Below are 21,297 nucleotides of genomic sequence, written 5' to 3'. Positions count from 1 at the left end.
CCTGGTCCGGGAAGATCCCACATGCCGTGGAGCAGCTGGGCCCATGAGCCATGGCCACTAAGCCTGCGTGTCCGGAGCCTGTGCTCCGCAATGGTAGAGGCCACAACAGTGAGAGGCCCTCGTACCGCAAAAAAAAAAAAAAAAAAAAGCCTTTACAAATTGAGCAAAACTCTTCTGCAATGCAGAAAGCCACTTCTGGAGGTGGGAAAGGGGAGACCATGAACAATTTTAGAAGGCTTCCATTAAGCAGAAGATGGCTGAACTAACCCTGGAGAGACTGGTAGTATTTTGACAAGGGTGGTTGAAGGGTATTCTAATTCATTTAGTGCCTACATGTGCAAGGTAGCATGAAGGCAAAAAAGCCTGGGGCATGTTCAGAGAATAGCAGGTATTCTAGTTTGAGTGACATCTGGTACATGTACAAGGGAATAGTAAAAGATCAGGCTAGAAATGAAAAGTAGGGGCACTTTATGGAGGACCTTTGAAAGTCAGGCTATGGAATTGGGACTTTTCTTAGGAAGTAGTAGGTAGCTTTTTGAACAAAGGCTAATCAGAGTTGATATTTAGGAAGGTGGATCTAATGGTCGGAATGTAAGGGTACATTCAAACTGAGTGTGATTGGTACTAGAGACTGATTAAAACACTATAGCAATAATCTAGGCAAGAGGTAGTACAGGCCTGACCTAGTATTCTGTCAGTAAGAATGGAAACAAGACTAGATATTATAGGCCTTATGCTTGTAAAATATACTTGGCAGAATTTGGAAGCTGTCAAGTGCAAAGCGACTCTGGAAGTGAGGCAGGATATCTGAGAATGATACCAAACGAAAGGAATAAAGGAAATTACCCCATAAAACTATAAAGAGAGAAAAGATTGAAAAGTTGATAGCTGAATTTCTAGATAAGACTATATAGGGCAGGTAATGAATGAGAAAGAAGATAAGCAACAGAAAGGTGAGAGAGAAAGGGAAAGATGATATGCAACAGAAAAATACGGAGGAGTGTTTCTAGGAGAGGATGGCAAAATTCAAACCCTAAAGCATCAAAAAAAGTCTCATTTTTTCACCTATTAAATTATCCAGTGGAATTGGAAAAATCCAAACAAAAGGGCTTAAATGTGCAGGAGTAAGTGGGGAAAACTGACCAAAGACCTGAAGCAGGGAAAATATTTACTCAGGAAATGAACAGTAATTTGTGATGCAGAGAAATTTAGAGAGAGATTGAAATTACACCTCTGAAGGGATAGAAGGAAACGAGTACCCGTTTTATTTCTTAAAATAATTATTCCTAAATTTTACACTATGCAGAAACCCTTCATCCCTCTAGAAAAGTCATCAAGTCCTATTTGAAAAAGTCAAAAAGAAAGGCCAAGATTGGTGACCAATGGGAAAAGTTTCTAAAATGGATATAGGTAGGAGCCAGTTTGTAATACTATGTGCAATAAGTCAAAATTGCTTTTAACAAAATCCCATCTGTTAGCCCAATCACTTTATAATGTGCAGTACAATAAAAATGCCGGCACTGACCAGAGAGCAGACAGCAGAAGCAAGAAGAACTACAATCCTGCAGCCTGTGGAACAAAAACCACATTCACAGAAAGACAGACAAGGTGAAAAGGCAGAGGTACATCTATGTACCAGATGAAGGAACAAGATAAAACCCGAGGAAAACAGCTAAATGAAGTGGATATAGGAAACCTTCCAGAAAAAGAATTCAGAATAACGATAGTGAAGATGATCCAGGACCTCAGAAAAAGAATGGAGGCAGAGATTGAGAAGATGCAAGAAATGTTTAACAAAGACCTAGAAGAATTAGAGAACAAACACCTAGAAGAATAAAAGAACTAACAGAGGTGAACAATACAATAACTGAAAGGAAAAATACACTAGAAGGAATCAATAGCAGAATAACTGAGGCAGAAGAACGAATAAGTGACCTGCAAGACAGAATGGTGGAATTCACTGCTGCAGAACAAAATAAATAAAAAAGAATAAAAAGAAATGAAGACAACCCAAGAGACCTCTGGGACAACATTAAACGCGACAACATTCGCATGATAGGAGTCCGAGAAGCAGAAGACAGAGAGAAAGGACCCAAGAAAATATTTGAAGAGATTATAGTCAAAAACTTCCCTAACATGGGAAAGGAAATAGCCACCCAAGTCCAGGAAGTGCAGAGAGTCCCGGGCAGGATAAACCCAAGGAGAAACACACTGAGACACATAGTAATCAAATTGACAAAAAGTAAAGACAAAGAAAAATTATTGAAAGCAATAAGGGAAAAACGACAAATAACATACAAGGGAACTCCCGTAAGGTTAACAGCTGATTTCTCAACAGAAACTCTACAAGCCAGAAGGGAGTGGCATGATATATTTAAAGTGATGAAAGGGAAGAACATACAACCAAGATTACTCTAAAGAAAGCTGGTGTAGCAATACTCATATCAGATAAAATAGACTTTAAAATAAAGAAGGTTACAAGAGACAAGGAAGGACATTACATAATGATCAAGGGATCAATCCAAGAAGAAAATACAACAATTATAAATATATATGCACCCAACATAGGAGTACCTCAAACATAAGGCAACTGCTAACAGCTATAAAAGAGGAAATCGACAGTAACACAATAATAGTGGGGGACTTTAACACCTCACTTACACAAATGGACAGATCATCCAAACAGAAAATTAATAAGAAAATACAAACTTTACATGGCACAATAGGCCAGATAGATTTAATTGATATTTATAGGACATTCCATCCAAAAACAGCAGAATTACACTTTTTTCTCAACTGCACATGGAACATTCTCTAGGATAGATCACATCTTGGGTCACAAATCAAGCCTCAGTAAATTTAAGAATATTGAAATCATATCAAGCATCTTATCTGACCACAATGCTATGAGATTAGAAATCAGTTACAGGGAAAAAAAAATGTAAAAAACACAACCACATGGAGGCTAAACAATATGTTACTAAATAACCAAGAGATCACTGAAGAAATCAAAGAGGAAATCAAAAAATACCTAGAGACAAATGACAACGAAAACACAATCCAAAACCTATGGGATGCAACAAAAGCAGTTCTAAGAGGGAAGTTTATAGCAATACAAGCCTACCTCAAGAAACAAGAAAAATCTCAAATAAATAATCTAAACTTACATCTAAAGGAACTAGAGAAAGAAAAACAAATGAAACCCAAAGTTAGTAGAAGGAAAGAAATCATAAAGATCAGAGCAGAATTAAATGAAATAGAAACAAAGAAAACAATAGCAAAAATCAATAAAACTAAAAGCTTGTTCTTTGAGAAGATAAAAAAAATTGATAAACCATTAGCCAGACTCATCAAGAAAAAGAGGGAGAGGACTCAAATCAATAAAATTAGAAATGAAAAAGGAGAAGTTACAACAGACACCGCAGAAATACAAAGCATCCTAAGAGACTACTGCCAATGAAATGGACAAGCTGGAAGAAATGGACAAATTCTTAGAAAGGTATAACCTTCCAAGATTGAACCAGAAAGAAATAGAAAATATGAAGAGACCAATCACAAGTAATGAAATTGAAACTGTGATTAAAAATCTTCCAACAAGCAAAAGTCCAGGACCAGATGTCTTCACAGGTGAATTCTATCAAACATTTAGAGAAGAGCTAACCCCCATCCTTCTCAAACTCTTCCAAAATATTGCAGAGGAAGGAACACTCCCAAACTCATTCTGTGAGGCCACCATCACCCTGATACCAAAACCAGACTAAAAAAGATACTACAAAAAAGAAATTACAGACCAATATCACTGATGAATATAGATGCAAAAATCCTCAACAAAATACTAGCAAACAGAATCCAACAGCACATTAAAAGGATCATACACCATGATCAAGTGGAATTCATCCCAGGGATGCAAGGATTCTTCAATATACACAAATCAATCAATGTGATACATCATATTAACAAATTAAAGAAGAAAAACCATATGATCATCTCAATAGATGCAGAAAAAGCGTTTGACAAAATTCAACACCCATTTATGATAAAAACTCTCTAGAAAGTGGGCATAGAGGGAACCTACCTCAACATAATAAAGGCCATATACAACAAACCCACAGTAAACATCATTCTCAATGGTGAAAAACTGAAGGCATTTCCTCTAAGATCAGGAAGAAGACAAGGATGTCCACTCTCGCCACTATTATTCAACATAGTTTTGGAAGTCCTAGCCACGGCAATCAGAGAAGAAAAAGAAATAAAAGGAATACAAGGGCTTCCCTGGTGGCGCAATGGTTGAGAGTCCGCCTGCCGATGCAGGGGACGCGGGTTCGTGCCCCGGTCTGGGAAGATCCCACATGCCGCGGAGCAGCTGGGCCTGTGAGCCATGGCCGCTGAACCTGCACGTCCGGAGCCTGTGCTCCGCAACAGGAGAGTCCACAACAGTGATAGGCCTGCCTACTGGAAAAAAAAAACAACAACAACCCAATCCAAAAATGGGCAGAAGACCTAAATAGACTTTTCTCCTAGGAAGACATACGGATGGCCAGGAAGCACATGAAAAGCTGCTCAACATCAGTAATTATTAGAGAAATGCAAATCAAAACTACAATGAGGTATCACCTCACACCAGTAAGAATGGGCATCATCAGAAAATCTACAAACAACAAATGCTGGAGAGGGTGTGGAGAAAGGAGAACACTCTTGCACTGTTTGGTGGGAATGTAAATTGATGCAGCCACTATGGAAAACAGCATGGCGGTTCCTTAAAAAACTAAAACTAGAATTACCATATGACCCAGCAATCCCCCACTGGGCATATACCCAGAGAAAACCATAATTCAGAAAGACACATGCACCCCAATGTTCATGGCAGGACTATTTACAATAGCCAGGTCATGGAAGCAACCTAAATGCCCATCAACAGACAAATGGATAAAGAAGATGTGGTACATATATACAATGGAATATTACTCAGCCATAAAAAGGAACGAATTTGGATCATTTGTAGAGATGTGGATGGATCTACAGACTGTCATACAGAGTGAAGTAAGTCAGAAAGAGAAAAACAAATATCCTATATTAACGCACATATGTGGAACCCAGAAAAATGGTACAGATGAACCAGTTTGCAGGGCAGAAATAGAGAAACAGATGTAGAAAACAAATGTATGGACGCCAAGGGGGGAAATGATGGCATGGGAGGCTGATGAATTGGGAGATTGGGATTGATATATATACACTAATATGTATAAAGTGGATAACTAATAACCTGCTGTATAAAAAAGTAAATAAAATTGAATTTAAAAATTAAAAAAAAAAATGTCAGCACTTCATTACTACCTCTGTGCTGAATTACCTTCATTTCCCAGCATTTTGTTAATATGTAGTGAAAACTCATACTTTGTTACAGAGACAGCAAAACACACAGGGAAGCACTAGGATTAGAAAATGTGTTATCTCAGATTCTGACAAAAGGTTTGTGAGGAACAAAGCTGTGGGGGGGGGCGGTATTCCCTGGCGGTTCAGTTGTTAGGACTCTGTGCTTCCACTACAGGGGGCCTGGGTTTGATCCCTGGTCAGGGAACTAATCCTGCAAGCTGTGTGATGTGACCAAAAGAAGAAAAAGAAAACAAATGATGTTTGTGAGGTAGAAAGATAGACATTTCTTGAGTCTAGTTTGTAGACTAATGATTGGCTCCCACTTCATAATCAAATGCAGTACTAGCATTTCAAAAGTATCTTTTTAAACCTAATTATCATAGAGGAAGGATTGGTGAATTATGCTTTCAATTAATCCTTTATGGAGGGCCTGCTACATGCTCTGTTGGGTGTTTTCTATCATCTTTTTGTGATTATTTTTTTAGTAGCCTGACATTTGGCTGATTTGTTTTTCATGCACATTAGATTTTTTTTCCTTTGACTTCTTTGTAGTTTCATTTTTGGCGTAGGTTTTGTTTTTTTTCCTTTCCTTGAGAGACCTGTATTCATTGTTACTGCCATGGCCATTTTTGTTACTTCCTACTGACCATTGTGAAAATTCTAAGTTTGTCTGTGTTGGACTTGTTTCTAAGACATAAGTATTACAGTACACTCTGCGCATAATTATTGTGAGTCACCTAGTAAGAAGGAAGAAAATAATACTGGTTATTGGTGATACTTGTATGGAATGTGTTATGTACATATCCATAGGTTAAAAATTCTGACCTGAGGAGGAAGAGGAACTGCCTTTCCTGCCCCCAGCCCCCCTTCCCCACTAGAGGTAGGAAACTAGATGCTTCTCTGTTTTTTACTATATTTTGTTGTGCTAATAAGTCACAGTGTAGTCCTATAAGTTTCTTTCTTAATTTAATTCAGTAATATTTTGGGTTGTGAATGTTACTGTGATTTCCAATTTTATTTCGTCTTCTCCCTCAAAAGACCAAGAGACTCAAAGAGTAGAGGAGCTTTTATGACAGGTTCTGCCGTTAGCGTCATCAGAGTGGCCACAGAAGGTCGGATTGATTTGGCAGTGATTATTACACCTTGACACTTTAGGAAGCTTCGTTCATGGAATATGGAAAATGCAAAAGACATGGGTGCATATTTGAGGGAGAAGAATTATTAAAAAGACACTTAGTAAGAATGCCAGTTTCTCCCCATCATGAGGTCTTCCTTTCCGTTTTTGGTCTAATGTTTAGCACTGATAAGTAATACCTTTCTCATTGCCGCATGTAAACATGTGTCTAAACTTGTAAGAATTGGTTATTTATCTTGTCTTTTACTGTCTTTTTATTAATATGAGTGATTTAGGTTTTAGGGGTTTTTTTGGCCAGTGAATGAAGGAAACAAGACCTAAAGATATACATTTTACTTAAGGCTAACAAGCTGTGTAGCCTGCTTTCCATAGGGCCTTCAGTTCCTCACTGGTAATTCAGTAAAGAAGAAAAATGTCTGTTTTAAAATTTATAAATATTCTACTAATAGCATAATACAGGGGTTGGCCAACTTCAAGTGACCTAACATACATACTTGGAGTCCTGGAGAGGAGAAACAGAACAATATTTGAAGTAATAAAGAGTGAAAATGTTCCAAATTTGAAGAAAACTATAAACCCACAAATCCAAGAAACTCAACAAACTGCAAAAGAAACAAGGAAAAAACTACACCAAGGAACATTATAATCAAATTGCATACAATCAGTGATAAAAAAAAATCTTAAAAGCAGACAGGTTGGTTTTTTTTTAAGACATATCTGTACAGAGAAACAGATAAGAATGCATCTAAAACAAGCTGGACCTTAGAGCACTGAGACAAAAAAATTGTCAACCTAGAATTCTATACCCAGTAAAAATATCTTTGAAAAATGAAAACGAGATAAAGACTTTTTCAGACATAAAACAGCTAAAAGAGTTCATCAGTAGCAGACCAGCACAAACCATTTGGAAAGCCTCAGATCCAAATGCCAGCTATTACGATTACTTGTTTTTTGGTCTTGGACATATTTTAATGTCTCTGAACCTTCAGATTTTCATCTGTGAAAGGAGAAGAATACCTATTTTACGGGATTTTCATGAGGATCAAATGAAATACGTAAAATAATTGACATTTGTTGAGTGCCTTCCTTATGCCAAGCACATGTTATCTCATTAAAAATGGAAATAAAATACCCAATAAGAGGCCTGCTACCCTGATGATTTTCTTATGCTAGCATCTCTTTTTTCTTTCTTCAGCAACTGAAAAACTTGGATTATTCTATAAGTTAGCCCAAATAGCTAGTCAGTCAAATTTTGATGAAGCACTTTTCCTAAACTTGTTTTCCTTTAGTTACCACCATTAAATATGCTTAACAGTGGGAATTAACAACTTTCCTTAGTAGAATAGACACGTCTATCAAATCATTTTGTGAAAGGGTTAAGTATGTTCTAAACTAAACCTAATTTTTTTTGGCTTGTAATTTGTCTGAGTAATTTTTTTTCAGTCATGTTTATGAAAGTATAATTTATATATGTTTATCTGATTTTTATTATAAACCTAATGGATAGGGGCCATGCGTGTCTTTATAGTTTATACATTGCCCCACAGAGATTTTGGCACTCAGTAAATGTTAAATAATATTTCTGTTCAGCATTCTGCAGACAGGAAGCATATGGTAATAAATGTCAGAGTACAGGTTGAAAATCTCCCCAAAGTTGTATGTTATATTGTTTGGAAAAACCAGTGCAGATATTTTCGTAAATGAAACATTTTAAAAGGGGTTTCCCAGATTTATATTTTCTTTAACAATTTTCTCTAGGCTTTGTTTACTTTATTTTCAAATTAAAACTTTTCCTCTTCAGAAATAGTTTAATATTAAAAGTACTATAACATTAATGCAGTTTCATGAGAAAATATATAAATGATTTTGTAGATAGCATAAAGAAAAAGTAATTCATAGTCTGAAGGATAGCATGAAGAAATATTTAGAGGCTTAAGCAACATAAGTCTTTATAATATATTGTAGGAAAAAAATAAATAGCAGGTAGTTCTTTATCATTAAATGTCAGCATGAATTAGAGGTATATCACTGCTACAGCTAAGAAATGGTTAATCATAATCAGGTATACAAAACCATTTAGATAGTATGTATCTAAATTATCTTTCCATAATTTGCTCACCTACAATTGATTTGTTAGCCACGCTTGTTTGATTTGATTTTTGTGACCTTTTTTTAAGGATTAGCATAATCTGAATGAGAAAATATCTGAATTGGGCCATGTTAGTTAACCTCTCTAAGGCTTAGGTTCCTCATGTCTAAAATGTGGATAGGGAGTCCAGGCACAGCTTAGTTTGGTGCCTCTGAATCAGATTCTCTTACAAGGCTGTAATCAGGATGTCAGCCAGGGCTGTAGTCATATCTCTGCTTGGGGAGTATTCACTACCAAGCTCACTCACATGGCTATTAGCAAGCCCTAGATCCTCTCTGGTTGTTAGTCATGGGCCGCTCCATAGGGGTCCTCACAACATGGCAGCTTATTTCCCCTAGAGCAAGAGCTGAGTGAGAGCATGTGAGCAAGAGGATGGACAAACAAGACATCCCATCACTTTTGTCAGATATTTGTTAGAAGCAAGTCACTAGGTCCAGCCCGCATTCAAAGGGGAGGGAATTTTACAAGAATTTGAACATCACCAGTTAGGGATCAATGTAGTAGGCAACCAATTCAGACGCTTCTCTACTACACATATGATCCACAGATAGGACAAATCATTGAATGTACTCTGGATGCTCTGAAATTCATTTGTTTAAATTATCCTAAGATCTTACCAAGATCTTGAATTCAATAGGCAAAATGATTTTACAGTTCACATTAAATATTTTATTTATTCCTAGCAACAATCCAGTAGGTTTTGTTGCCCTCAGTTGTGTTGATATAAACCGATATACTGAGCGACTTGCTCAAGATTACATATCAAATGAGCCGCTGTAAAACAGCAACCTTAGTGTAGGTCTTCTGATTCTAAGCCCTGTACTCCTTCCATTTGGCTGTAACTGCCTCCTGACCAGTACTATCTTGCATTTAAAGCCCTTCGAAAAAGGCATTATACATCTAAATGTATATACAAATTTAAGAATTTTATTTATAGATAGAGATTTTTATACATAGATTTATACAGAGAAAGGCAGATATAGATAACATTCCGTCTTAGACTCTCATGTACACCACACCATTAGGATTTACAGTATTGTTTCAAATATTATCATGTCAAAGTCTAATACCATTGTAAGGTCTGCAACAGCTGTAGCACTGATATACCTCTAGCATAATAGTATCTGTTAGCCTAAAACTATCCTTGCAGGGTAGATTCTATTTGGATGGAGAGATGAACAAACAAAACAGCAGAACTGTTTTGGTGGCTCGGTTCTCCCTTGGCTTCTCCTAAAGCCCTGGACTCCTGTGACTTGAGTGAAGACCATGGGAACTCCAGTGAACTTTCTGCTTCCTGTTTGCATTGGGGTAACAGAATAGTTTGTTTTGAATGGATGGGCTGCTTTCGGTGGATAGTCACAGGTTACCTTTCTTTGGTCCTAAGTTGGGTCTTCTCCCTTTTTTGCTTCAGTCCATGAAGTTTCAGCCTATACCCAAGACCCCTTATGTCCACTATCAGAAAGTAGAGTGGTAACATAAGCAAGCAGATAATAGCTCTAACTGGGTTCAGTGCCTTGAAGTGTAGAGCAGGAAGTGGGAGAGCAAGGGTTATGAGCTATGGTAGTGGTGGTAGTTAGTATTTATACCCTTCAGATCACCCTGGAGAAAAGAGAGGTAACCTTTTTAAGGCATTTGCTAAATTCTTAAAATAACTTTGTAGTATGGTTAGTAGGAACATCTTTCTTTACAGGAGCAAAAGAATAGTTCCTGCAGCTAATAAGCAAATTTGGCAAAGTGTCAGGATATAAGGCCAATACACAGAAATCATTTGTATTTCTATATAACTAGTAACAAATAATTGGAATTAGAATAACAATATGGACTAGTTATGGTTTTAGTTTGTGATTAGATAATTCTCTATAAAGTCAGGGTATTATCAGACAAAATGCAGAGAAAACAGTTTTCTTCTCAATTGAATATAAAGGAAATTGTTGTCTTTCATACACACAGACACACACTTGAGTTTTTCCTTCCTTTCCTGTATAATCTGAGGATTGTGCTTTTTGGTAGTGGTTTGCTAATCCCTCTAAATAGCTCGTAATGTAAGTATTCCATAGTTTTCATTAACCGCGAATTTCAGCTTTTTTTAAACCTCTACTCAAAAAACCATACTTGGTTGTCGTTTCATCCTTTTAGCCTGGTTGGTGAAGCAGCAAGCCTAATGCAAATCCTAAACAGTGTGATGTAGATGAGAGTCTAAGACTTTAATTATATGTCATTTTATTCACAACACTCAATTCCAGGAAGGAAAAAATGGCTTTGTTGTTGTAAAAGATATATTATGTGAGTATCATTCATTGTAAACCAAAAATGATACTGTACTATAGCACAGACAACAATGGGAACTGATTTTGAAAATGTGACCTGTATGAGAAACTGAATAATAGTGAAAGTTATCAAAATGGAAAGAAGTGTTAATGTGAAATCCAGCCTTCTCAGAAATACTCTTTCCTGGCCTTTTGCTTTTGTTGCTTGTCATGCATGAATGAAAGTGCTGCACTCTCAGGGGAGCAGGAAAGCCTCTGTGTCGGTTGTTTATTTCCTTAATCCCTCCTCCTTTGTGATTTTTGATGTCAGATCTAAAATAGAAAGCCTGTAAATATAATGATTATCACATGGATAATCACCTGCATTAGGAACCGCTCTGCTTCTCTATTCTAACCCTAGCTGTTCTCCACATGTCACATTCACTCTGTGGTTGGATTTTAACTTGACTGCTTCATTAGATTTGTGAAACTCAGTACGTGGCGCCCTGGGGCAGCACAGATGGAGACTTGCTTGTTTTCTTTTCTCACTTTTACTGCGAAGGCACGCTAAAAAGTCCTTTTCAATTTAGTGTGATCAGTTCACTTGGAATTACCCTTGATATTTGGAACTTGTCTTACTATTCTGCCCACCATTTATGCCCCTTTTTTCTTCCCTGATTTCTGACCTAATGCCTTTTCTTTCTGTTTCTCCATGCAGTGAATCTGAAGACGAAAATTCTGCTTAAAATTCTTACTGGGTCAGACTGTTCCCCTGTGTTGTTTTAGTTGTTTTGCTGAGAGGGAAAAATAAATGTTGTTCTATCATTGGATCTACAAACACCTTCAGATCAGAGGTTAGCTGTGGGAAAGTCTGCAGTGATGTGAGCCAGCTGCCTTCTCTAATGGAGTGACTGGGGGCACCAGCCCAAGATCAAAAGAAGGTGGGAGGAAGTCAGGAGATAAGATCTTTTTAAGCCATAGAACAAGTGCTTAGCTTTTCAGTGACAGGGCACAGCTCTGCAAACCTGTGTGAGGGGGCGCTAAAATAGAAAATTGAGTTGACTTTTCTTCAGCATGTCCTTCCTCAGTCAGAAATATGTTGGTGCTTGGAATAGTTTACAGATGTGGAAGTGTCCTAGGGCCCAGTTTCCTTAAAGAATACTGATCTGACATTTATAAATGTGCCTTCTTGCAATTAGTCAGTTCTACTATACCATAACAGATCACAGTCGATAGCTTCTTACATTTGTGGGAACAGAACTGGACATTAAAAAGGCAACTTAACTACTGTATGTGAATTTTAAGTTTTTACGTCTTAGTGCAACTTCAGTCATACAGATTCTTCATATTAACTTTGTCTTATAGTCCTCTAGGTTTCTTTTGTGCCTCTGATAAAGTTCCATGTAAATAAGTAGTTCTTGCAGGGCTTCTTAGTTGTCTTTTCCATATAAGAATTAGCTTGGTTAGTTCTTGAGTTGGACAGCTTGGAAAAGTTCTACGTTGATATCTTTTGAACTTTATCCTTTTCCTTGACATCCAGGCTAGCAAACATTATTGACTGTGTGGTATACAAGATTCTAGTGTAAGTAAATTGTCAGAGAGGCTAACCTTGCTTGCAACAATTGTCAAGATCATAATTCCATTTTTTTAAAATCTATATCAAGTAAAGTTAACTCAATCAGCCTTATGCTTCTGTAGTCAACAGCCTAAGGAGTTGTACTTTCAGCTTATCACTTTCTATTAACTTCAGTGTTCAGCTGTAATCGTCTGTTTCGACCTTTTCAAACCCTCAAAGTGGTTCTTTAAATTTATATGCTATTAGTATATTGGACCATAAGTGCATACATACTTTTCTTCCCTGTGTTTTCCTTAACATGTAGATGGTACCCAGATTTGTGCTGGAGACATTAAGTGTAGTTTCTGCCTTACATGGTTTGGTGCAGCAGTCGTTTTAGTTGGATCTGCTCACTACTCAGGCTCACATCCCATCCTTCTATTAATATCTCTTGGCAAAGATAATTTTGGAGGAATGTAAGTTAAGATGTAGAGGCTCTTGACAGTTGTCTGCAGTTTTTTTTTTTTTTTTCCATTTTCAAGGGGGAAGTGGAATGGAAAAGTAATATTGCCTCCATTTTCTGTATCAGTACTAAATGAAAATATATATGCAAAGCAGAGTGAAGAAAGGGAAAGGATTTGGTTACACAGATGTGTTTTTTGTCATTTGATAACCTATTATAAGGGCATTAGAGTATATAATAAGGTTCATCAGATTGTGCCCTTAAGATATATTTAATATTCAGAAAAATATTGTTTTAAAATTTTTAACTGTATTTTTTAAATGATGTTCAACTTCTGTTACCCTGTCATCTTATATCAAAGAGAAATGGGGGGTGGGGACTTTTTATTACAAAAATTTTCAAACAGGCCAAAAAAATAGTAATACTGAATACATCTAGATTCAGTCATTAACATTTTACCATTTTTGCTTCACTTTATTTTTTTTAAGTTTTCTAAAATAAATTACATATATCATGCCATTTTATCCCAGAATACTTCAGGATGCACCTCTAAAAATCTAGAACATTTTCCTTATGAAATCGATAATTCTTAATATTATCTAATTCCCATTTCATAATCAAATTTCTCCACTTGTCCCAAAATGTATTTTATAGCTGGTTTCTTCAAAACAGTTTCCAATTAAAATCTGTATATTGCTCCTGGTCATTTTTCCCCTGCCCACTTTATCATAACATTGACTTATTGAAGAAACCAAGCTACTTGTCCTGTATAATGTCCTGCATTATGGATTTGTTCATTTGCTTTCTCAGTGTATCATTTAACTTGTTCTCCTATCCTCTATATTTCCTGTAGACTGCAAGTTATTAAATAAAATTTTTATTAATTCATGTTAAAAACTTTATAGCTGATGCTGTGTACCTTATACTGCATCATTACAGAAGACACAGTGTTTTTGGTGATGCCATTATTAATGATAAGTGATAGGATCGATCGCTGGTTAAAGTGATGACAGCTTGATCCTTGTATTATAAAGTTATACTTTGCTCCCCATGACCAGCATGTGATCTTTGATACTTTGATTCCATGAAATTCCCAGTTCCCTGTCATCCTTTCACCTAATGAATTTAATATCCATTGATGATCCTTGCCTGAATAAATTTCATCAGGGATTACGAAGTGGTGGGTTTTCTGAATCTGTACATTTTTTAGCAGACGTTTTTCTCTACAGGTATTTTCTCTACGTTTTTCTGTAAGGTATTGTTTTAATTAAAAACATAACCATCAGCATCTTCCTTAGGTTTCAAATGATTTTCTTTGCTGGGGTCAAAACACCTGAACTCACAGTGACAGCTACAGTAAAAACATGTACTATATCTTATTTCAACTTCTGAAGTGTGTTGACATTATGCTGCCTTTTTTTTCATGCCAAGGTAAAAAGAAATCTTTTTTTTTTTTTGGTGTAAGAATAAAAATTGAACTATGTGGATATATTGAGATAATTGTGTAAAAAGAAGACTGAATGAGTTTCAAAATGGATTATTTCTTCATTACCTAGCACTTTATAATTAACTGTTCCTTTTTTTTTATTTCAGGAAGCTGCCACTTTTGCTAGAGAGCAAGGCTTTGAGGTGAGTTAACCCACAATTGTACACTAAACAGATCCTAAAGGTTTCTTCTAGCTGATAATGAAGTTCTTTTGGACAGTGATTGATGTGCTATTATACTCTCAGAGCCTCGCAGCAGTTGCCATGGAAACTTGGCAGTCGTCATGGTTTCTTTGTTCTGCCAGCACAGTGTTATGACGCACTCTGCTAGGTCTGCACCCAACATCGCCTACAGATGTTATTTATTGAATTTTGAAAAGCCTCTTGGGAAGCCAAGAGGTTGGGCACGGTTTCAAGCTGCCTCTGCAGATATGGGGCCTGTCAGTTTGTTCAGTTAAAAAGCTACCTCATTAGCTGCATTACATTTCATAAGGATTCACTGCTAAAGCAGTGGTGGAGCAAGACTAAATAGTGAAATATAATGTCATTTAAATAATTTCAACCCTACCACATGTAGATTATCATTATGTAAATTAATTTCCAAAAGTTGTACTTAACAGTTGTTAGGAACTGATTAATTTAAATACTGTTCATATAAACTTCCTGTTTGAATCTCTTTTTTTTCTTCTCTCTTCTTTTTTTTTGATAGCATAAAACATATACATTTTCTGAAACAAACTATTGATACTTGCTTTACTTTCCAGATAATTGATTCTGTTTTCCTCATAGAAATAGAAATATTATCTTGTCAAGATTCCAAACTCCATGTGGTTGTTGTTGGCAAAATTAAGCTAATAGACAAGACTATGTTTTTACCTACATAATATCTACCTTCCAGTCCATCATTAGTCCACACTGACTAATCTCAGCGCAGGTTAATTGATAGAGAATTCACTGAGTTGGTGAGTTTTATGACTATCATATTTATTTAGCTAGAATTACATAGAATACTGTGTTCTATACAGCAACTTGGAATGTTTCATGGTAGTAATTTTTTAACATTTAATCTGACTAGAGCTGGAACATACAGAAACTCTCTCCTTATTTGCATACTCAGTATTGTCTACCATCTACAGAAGCTGTGAGCATTGACTGGATATATTAGTAAGCTCACTTTGAACTCTTTAGAGAAAGGTGTTGTATGAAATTGTGATGGAAATGTTATTTAAATGTACAAAAGACAGATTCATTATCAAGCAACAAAGTGATACATGTGTATGTTATCCATGTCATAGGACTTGACAACCAGGCATAGGGCTTCCTTTTCTTGGAGGAAGATAGTGAGCATGTGGTATAAGTATTCTACTCTCAAGATCTTATGAAAAAAACTGTATCAGGGTATGAAACTCTGCCTCATAATGCTCAATTAATGGCAACTTTGATAGTTTCTTGGGAGTTTGCTTTTTTTGTTTTAACATATTCTCATGAATATGGGGTTGAGTCACATGAAGAAGAAGGAATAAAGATTTCCAAGTAATTTTTATCTAATTTAAGTTTCACTTTGTCATTTCCCAAACTGGCAATTGATATACAAGGCTAAGTGTAACGAAGGGAATATTCAATTTAAAAGTCAAATGTTTTGATCATGAAACTATACGTAAATGTTTTCAGCCATGTTTTAAAGTTTCACTGATGTGAAATTTCAGTATTAACTATGAATACTCTCTGTTGTTACATCAAAATTCTCCAAAGATAAAAGGCTGAAGAGTATAAATTTGTGTCCTATTTTCTGTGCTAACATTTAAAAATGTATTTTGGTTCTAGAAAATAACCAATTTTGTAGATGTTTAGAAATATAACATTATGTATAACAAATGATCATGATTCAGTAGTACCTTGATAATAATTTTTAATAGTTTATTAAACCTTACTAATTCATAGTTTTATTGCCCTCTTGAGCTACATGCTTTGTATATGCCTGGTTTAAATACAGTCTTAGCAACAAACTACTTTTTCTATTTTCTACTAACCAGCACCATATTAACCTTTCCGTTAGTTCTTACTCATTGATTCTAGAGTTGTTTCTTTTTACCATAAATCTGCCATAAATGATTACAGCATATAAACAAAGTGATGATGATTATAGTAGGATACCTTATTACCTCCTGACATAGCAAGATGACTCAGTTGGTGATTTGACAATGATGTGTTAGATTGGTTAAAAGCACACGGTGTCTTGACGTGTCCCTTCACGGGTTCCCTAAAATATTATACGCATCACAGAATCTGTAAGAGCCATGAGTAGAATACCCTGAAGTAATAAGTATTATTAATAAAATATAATCCATGTATGGCATGCTATCTAGAGAAACTGAATGATTTTAAAATGTCATGAAAGTTTCCTAAGTTCATTAGATAGGGATATGAAAGCATAGGTTTGAAACTTGGTATTTTTAAAGACTCAAACAAGAATAAATCACTTAACAGTTTAATGTCTATGGAAATGTGTCAGTGCTCTCAAGTGTAGTGTGACAAACTAGACAAAATCTGTCTTATTCCTCCCAACTTTAATTTTACCTCTTAATTTGGGGCATGAATGAGAGGAGAGAAATGAAAAAATTAAAAAAGAAAGGAAAGGTGGGCATTTTTTTCTTCCCACAAATCCACTGTCCTACCCTCATTTTCTGTTATAAATCCCAATCAGTTCCCAAAGCCACTGAGTGTTGCCACTAGTGATCTGTCTGCTAAGAGACCAATCTAAATGCCTCTAAAAATAACCAGTGTTTATTCATCAGGAAATATCTTAAGCAGCATTGTTTATGATATTCTGGTTAGCTTCTCTGCAAATTTTAGATAATCTTTCTTTAAGAAAAAAATCTTGGACTTCCCTGGTGGCAGAGTGGTTGAGAGTTCGCCTGCCGATTCAGGGGACACCGGTTCGTGCCCCGGTCCGGGAAGATCCCACATGCCGCGGAGCGGCTAGGCCCGTGAGCCATGGCCGCTGAGCCTGCGCGTCCGGAGCCTGTGCTCCGCAACGGGAGAGGCCACAACAGTGAGAGGCCCGCGTGACGCAAAAAAAAAAAAAAAAAAAAAATCTTTAATCTTTAAAACGAATTGGGCAATTTTCAGTAAGAAGAGGTAGCTTAGGAGGGCACTGGAGAATGAGATAAAAACTGGAGCTGGGCAGAGCACAAAGCAGAAGAGAGAGGATTTATATATATATATATAGGTTGATGGAAAATTGCATAGTGCCCTGTTTTAAATGACAGACCTGCTAAGAATTTAAAATGACAATTCTTTGGGTAAAAAGTTTCGTGAGGCCTTTTGTTATTTTGGAAAATCGGTTCAGACTGCAGTGTTTTTAAATCAACCTTATCTTGAACTGATTAAAGGTTTGTATTTTTAGAACCTAAATAAAAATAAGGTACTTAGTAACATGTTTCATTATGAAACCTTTTTAAAGCAGTATTGAACATTGATTTAAATTAAAGTGAAGGGCATACCTCCAAAACCTAAATAAAAAATATTTTTTATATTTTCATTCTCAGTGAAATAGAGTATATGCCAAATGATGAAGATAACTTATACCTTTTCTATTGGATCAGTTATTCAGTTTTACTCCAGGCAACAAATTTTAATTTTCTTATTTTAGATCTCTAAAATACAATACTTCTAACCATAGAGGAAATAAAGCAATCTTTTAACATTTTCCTACTTTCCCTACAGCCCATGACTCTACCCAGAGGCTTCCAGGCTTGTAGTCTTTCTCTGAGCAATGACAACTCTATCATCTTATACCACTGAGAGAGGGAAGTATTGAATTGTGCTATCCAATATGCATCTACTAGTCACGTGTGGCTATTTAAATTAAAATTAAATAAAATTTGAAATTCAGTTCCTCGGTCTCTTGGCACATTAGAAGTGCATGCATACGTAGATAGGGACTACCATATTGGACAGAGCAGATATAAACATATACATCATCACAGAAAGTTCCACTGATCAGCACTGGATAGCAAGTCCAGAGAGTTTCAGGAGATATTGATTCCCAAAGAATTCTCCAAGATTTTTCTAAGGTTCCTGTGTTCCTTACAAATACAAAGAATGCAGTGAATGATCACCAAGAGTTTCTGGAAATAAGACACTAAGTCAGGTCATGCTGGCTAAGAGAGTACAATGCTGCTTCCTTAGGTGACTGAGTCCCAAATGACAACAGTTTTAAAACACTAGATTAACAGAAAGAGATACGATAGTCTTCAAATTCTCTTCATTTAATCACTTACTCATTCAACAAATATTTGCTGAGCACTGACTTTCTGCCTAACACTTTGAAAACTTGAAAAATACAAATATCTAGCTATGACAGAAAAAAGCAAAACAAACAAACAATAGGGAAACAAATTAGAAACAGAGGGAACAAGAGTACATAGACCCACAGAAACAAAAGAGCATAATGTACTGTGTACTCCAGGAACTGACAGGAGGCCAGTGTGACTGGAACGGAGTGAGTGAGGAGGAGGTAGTATGAGACAGGATGGAAGCTGACACATCATATGAACCCCGTAATTATTATAGGAGTTCCTATTTCGGAAACAAAGCAGAATACGCTGTGGTTAAGTGAGGCAATGTATGCAGACACCACAATTGGTATTCTATAAGAGTAGGTAGATTGTGACAGTATTGTTTAATATTTGTATCATCAACTTGTTAAAAATGGAATGAAGAGAATATATTCTGTTTTGGTTTTTTTTTTTAGTTTTGCTTGTGTTGGGTCTTTGTTGCTGCGTACAGGCTTTGTCTAGTTGCAGCAAGCAGGGGCTACTCTTCGTTGTGGTGTGCGGGCTTCTCATTGCAGTGGCTTCTCTTGTTGCAGAGCATGGGCTGTAGGCGCGAGGGCTTCAGTAGTTGTGGCTCGTGGGCTCTAGAGCGCAGGCTCAGTAGTTGTGGCGCATGGGCTTAGTAGCTCCGCGACATGTGGGATCTTCCCGGACCAGGGCTCGAACCCGTGTCCCCTGCATTGGCAGGTGGATTCTTAACCACTGCGCCACCAGGGAAGTCCCGAGAATATATTTTTTAATTTGGAAAACAGTGCTAAATTTAAGGTGTGTGATCACCAGTGACAATAAAAGCATAATTGAACATTTATGAAATGATTCACAGTTTATAAAACCTTTTCTAACGTATCATCGATATATTTAATATTCATACAAACCTGGTGGCTCGGGTAGGTAGGGCATGTATTGCCATATCAGTTGAACAGAAAAAATAAGCTGCATGAGTTGTTCAAGGTCATGTAGCTAACAGACAATAGAGCCAGAATCAGAGCTCAGCTCTCTGAGTCTGGTACTCTTTACTATATAAACTACACTTCTTTCGTTCTCACATTCTAACGTACTGGAGGAGGAAATCAGATTTCCAGTGACCTTGGAAAATGAGAAATATCTGGAAATTCAGAAGGTGAAATTCACTACAGTAAAATACATGCCAGAATAATTAATAAAAAAGATCCAACAGTGAGAGGCCTGCGTACCACCAAAAAAAAAAATATATATATATATATATATATATATATCTCATATTTAAATGCAGGATCAGCAATGACTTATGAATGTGGCATAAAATGATTTAGGATAAACATGCTCTAGTTTTTTGGTTACAACAACAGAAGGCACATGGCCAGAATTCATAGAAGCAGTATAATCTGTGGATAACATGGAAGAGTATAATCCCTGGAGTTAGACTTTGTGGGTGCTAGTCCTGACTCCACCTCTTAGTATGCTTATGACTTTAGGAAGTTACTTAACCTCTCTGTGACTCAGTTTCCTCATCTATAAAATGGGGATATAGTAATAGTGCCTACTGCCTAGAGTGGTTAAGATTTAATGAGTACTTCAGAGTGCTCATAGCTATTTATACATGGCTCATAGCTAAATTGTATGAGCTTTCTTCTACTTCTCCTTCCTTTTTTCTCTTTGTCCTCCCTTATTAGATACCATAATTGAATTCTCAATACTCAAAACTCTTGAGGCCCTTTCTAGAGATTTTGAGGCAACTTAGGTTTTGACAATTTTGGAAAGTATTAAAATGACGGTAAATAGAGGAAATAAATTAATATTTATGAAGTACTTGGCATATTCTAAATATTGCATTAAGCTCTTTCACTTACCTTATCTTCTTTCATCCTCACAAAAGAACATTTTTATTTTGAAACAATTTTAGATTTAGAACGTTTGCAAAAATAGTACAGAGAATTTCCAGATACCTTCACTCAGCTTCCCCTAATGTTAACATCTTACATAACCAGAATGTAATAATCAAAGTCAGGAAATTAACATTTGTACAGGGTCAGTAACTGAACTACAGAATTTATTCTGATTTTACCAGTTTTTCCTCTAATTTCCTTTTTCTGTTCCACAATCTAATCCAGGGTTACAGGTTGCATTTATTTGTCATATCGTCTTAGTCTCTTCCTATCAGACAGTTTGTCACTTGTTCCTTGTTCATGAATTTGATACTTTTGAAGAGTACCTGTCAGTCGTTTTGTAGAATGTCCCTCAATTTAGGTTTGTCTGATGTTCTCTCATAATTAAATTGAGGTCATGCATTTCGGGCAGAAATACCACAGAGATCACCCTTCTCAGTGCATCACATCAGGGATGTAAATGATAGCCCAGTGTCTTACTGTTGGCCAAGTTAACTTTGATCACTGGGTTAAGGTGGTACTTAACCTCTGTGAAGTTACTGTTTTCCCACTGTAGTGAATAAATATCTCGGGGGCAATATTTTGAGACTGTGCAAATATCCTATTTTACCCACTAATTTTAGCATCGCTAAATGTGATCACTGGGGTGAAGGGATGTCTGTCAACTTTCTCCACTGTAACATTTCTGT

At 36.3% G+C, this 21,297-nt stretch overlaps 1 protein-coding gene across 8 annotated transcripts in view; it reads left to right on the top strand.

The window, feature by feature from the left end:
- Positions 1-21,297, top strand: part of ADK (adenosine kinase) — a 502,280-nt gene that overhangs the window by 379,682 nt on the left and 101,301 nt on the right. For all 8 annotated transcript variants that reach the window (XR_013824278.1, XR_013824279.1, XM_079900202.1 and 5 more), the window contains one exon: positions 14,515-14,550. Coding sequence is in view for 6 of the 8 variants with exons in the window: in XM_079900202.1 (XP_079756328.1) it covers positions 14,515-14,550 (36 nt within the window). In the remaining 2 variants the exon portion in view is untranslated. The remainder of the gene's footprint in view (positions 1-14,514; positions 14,551-21,297) is intronic.

This window comes from Stenella coeruleoalba (genome assembly GCF_951394435.1).
Source record: "Stenella coeruleoalba genome assembly, chromosome: 16".
NCBI lineage: Eukaryota > Metazoa > Chordata > Mammalia > Artiodactyla > Delphinidae > Stenella > Stenella coeruleoalba.
Note: the sequence above shows the minus strand (reverse complement) of the source record. Positions and strands in the feature narration are given on the sequence as shown.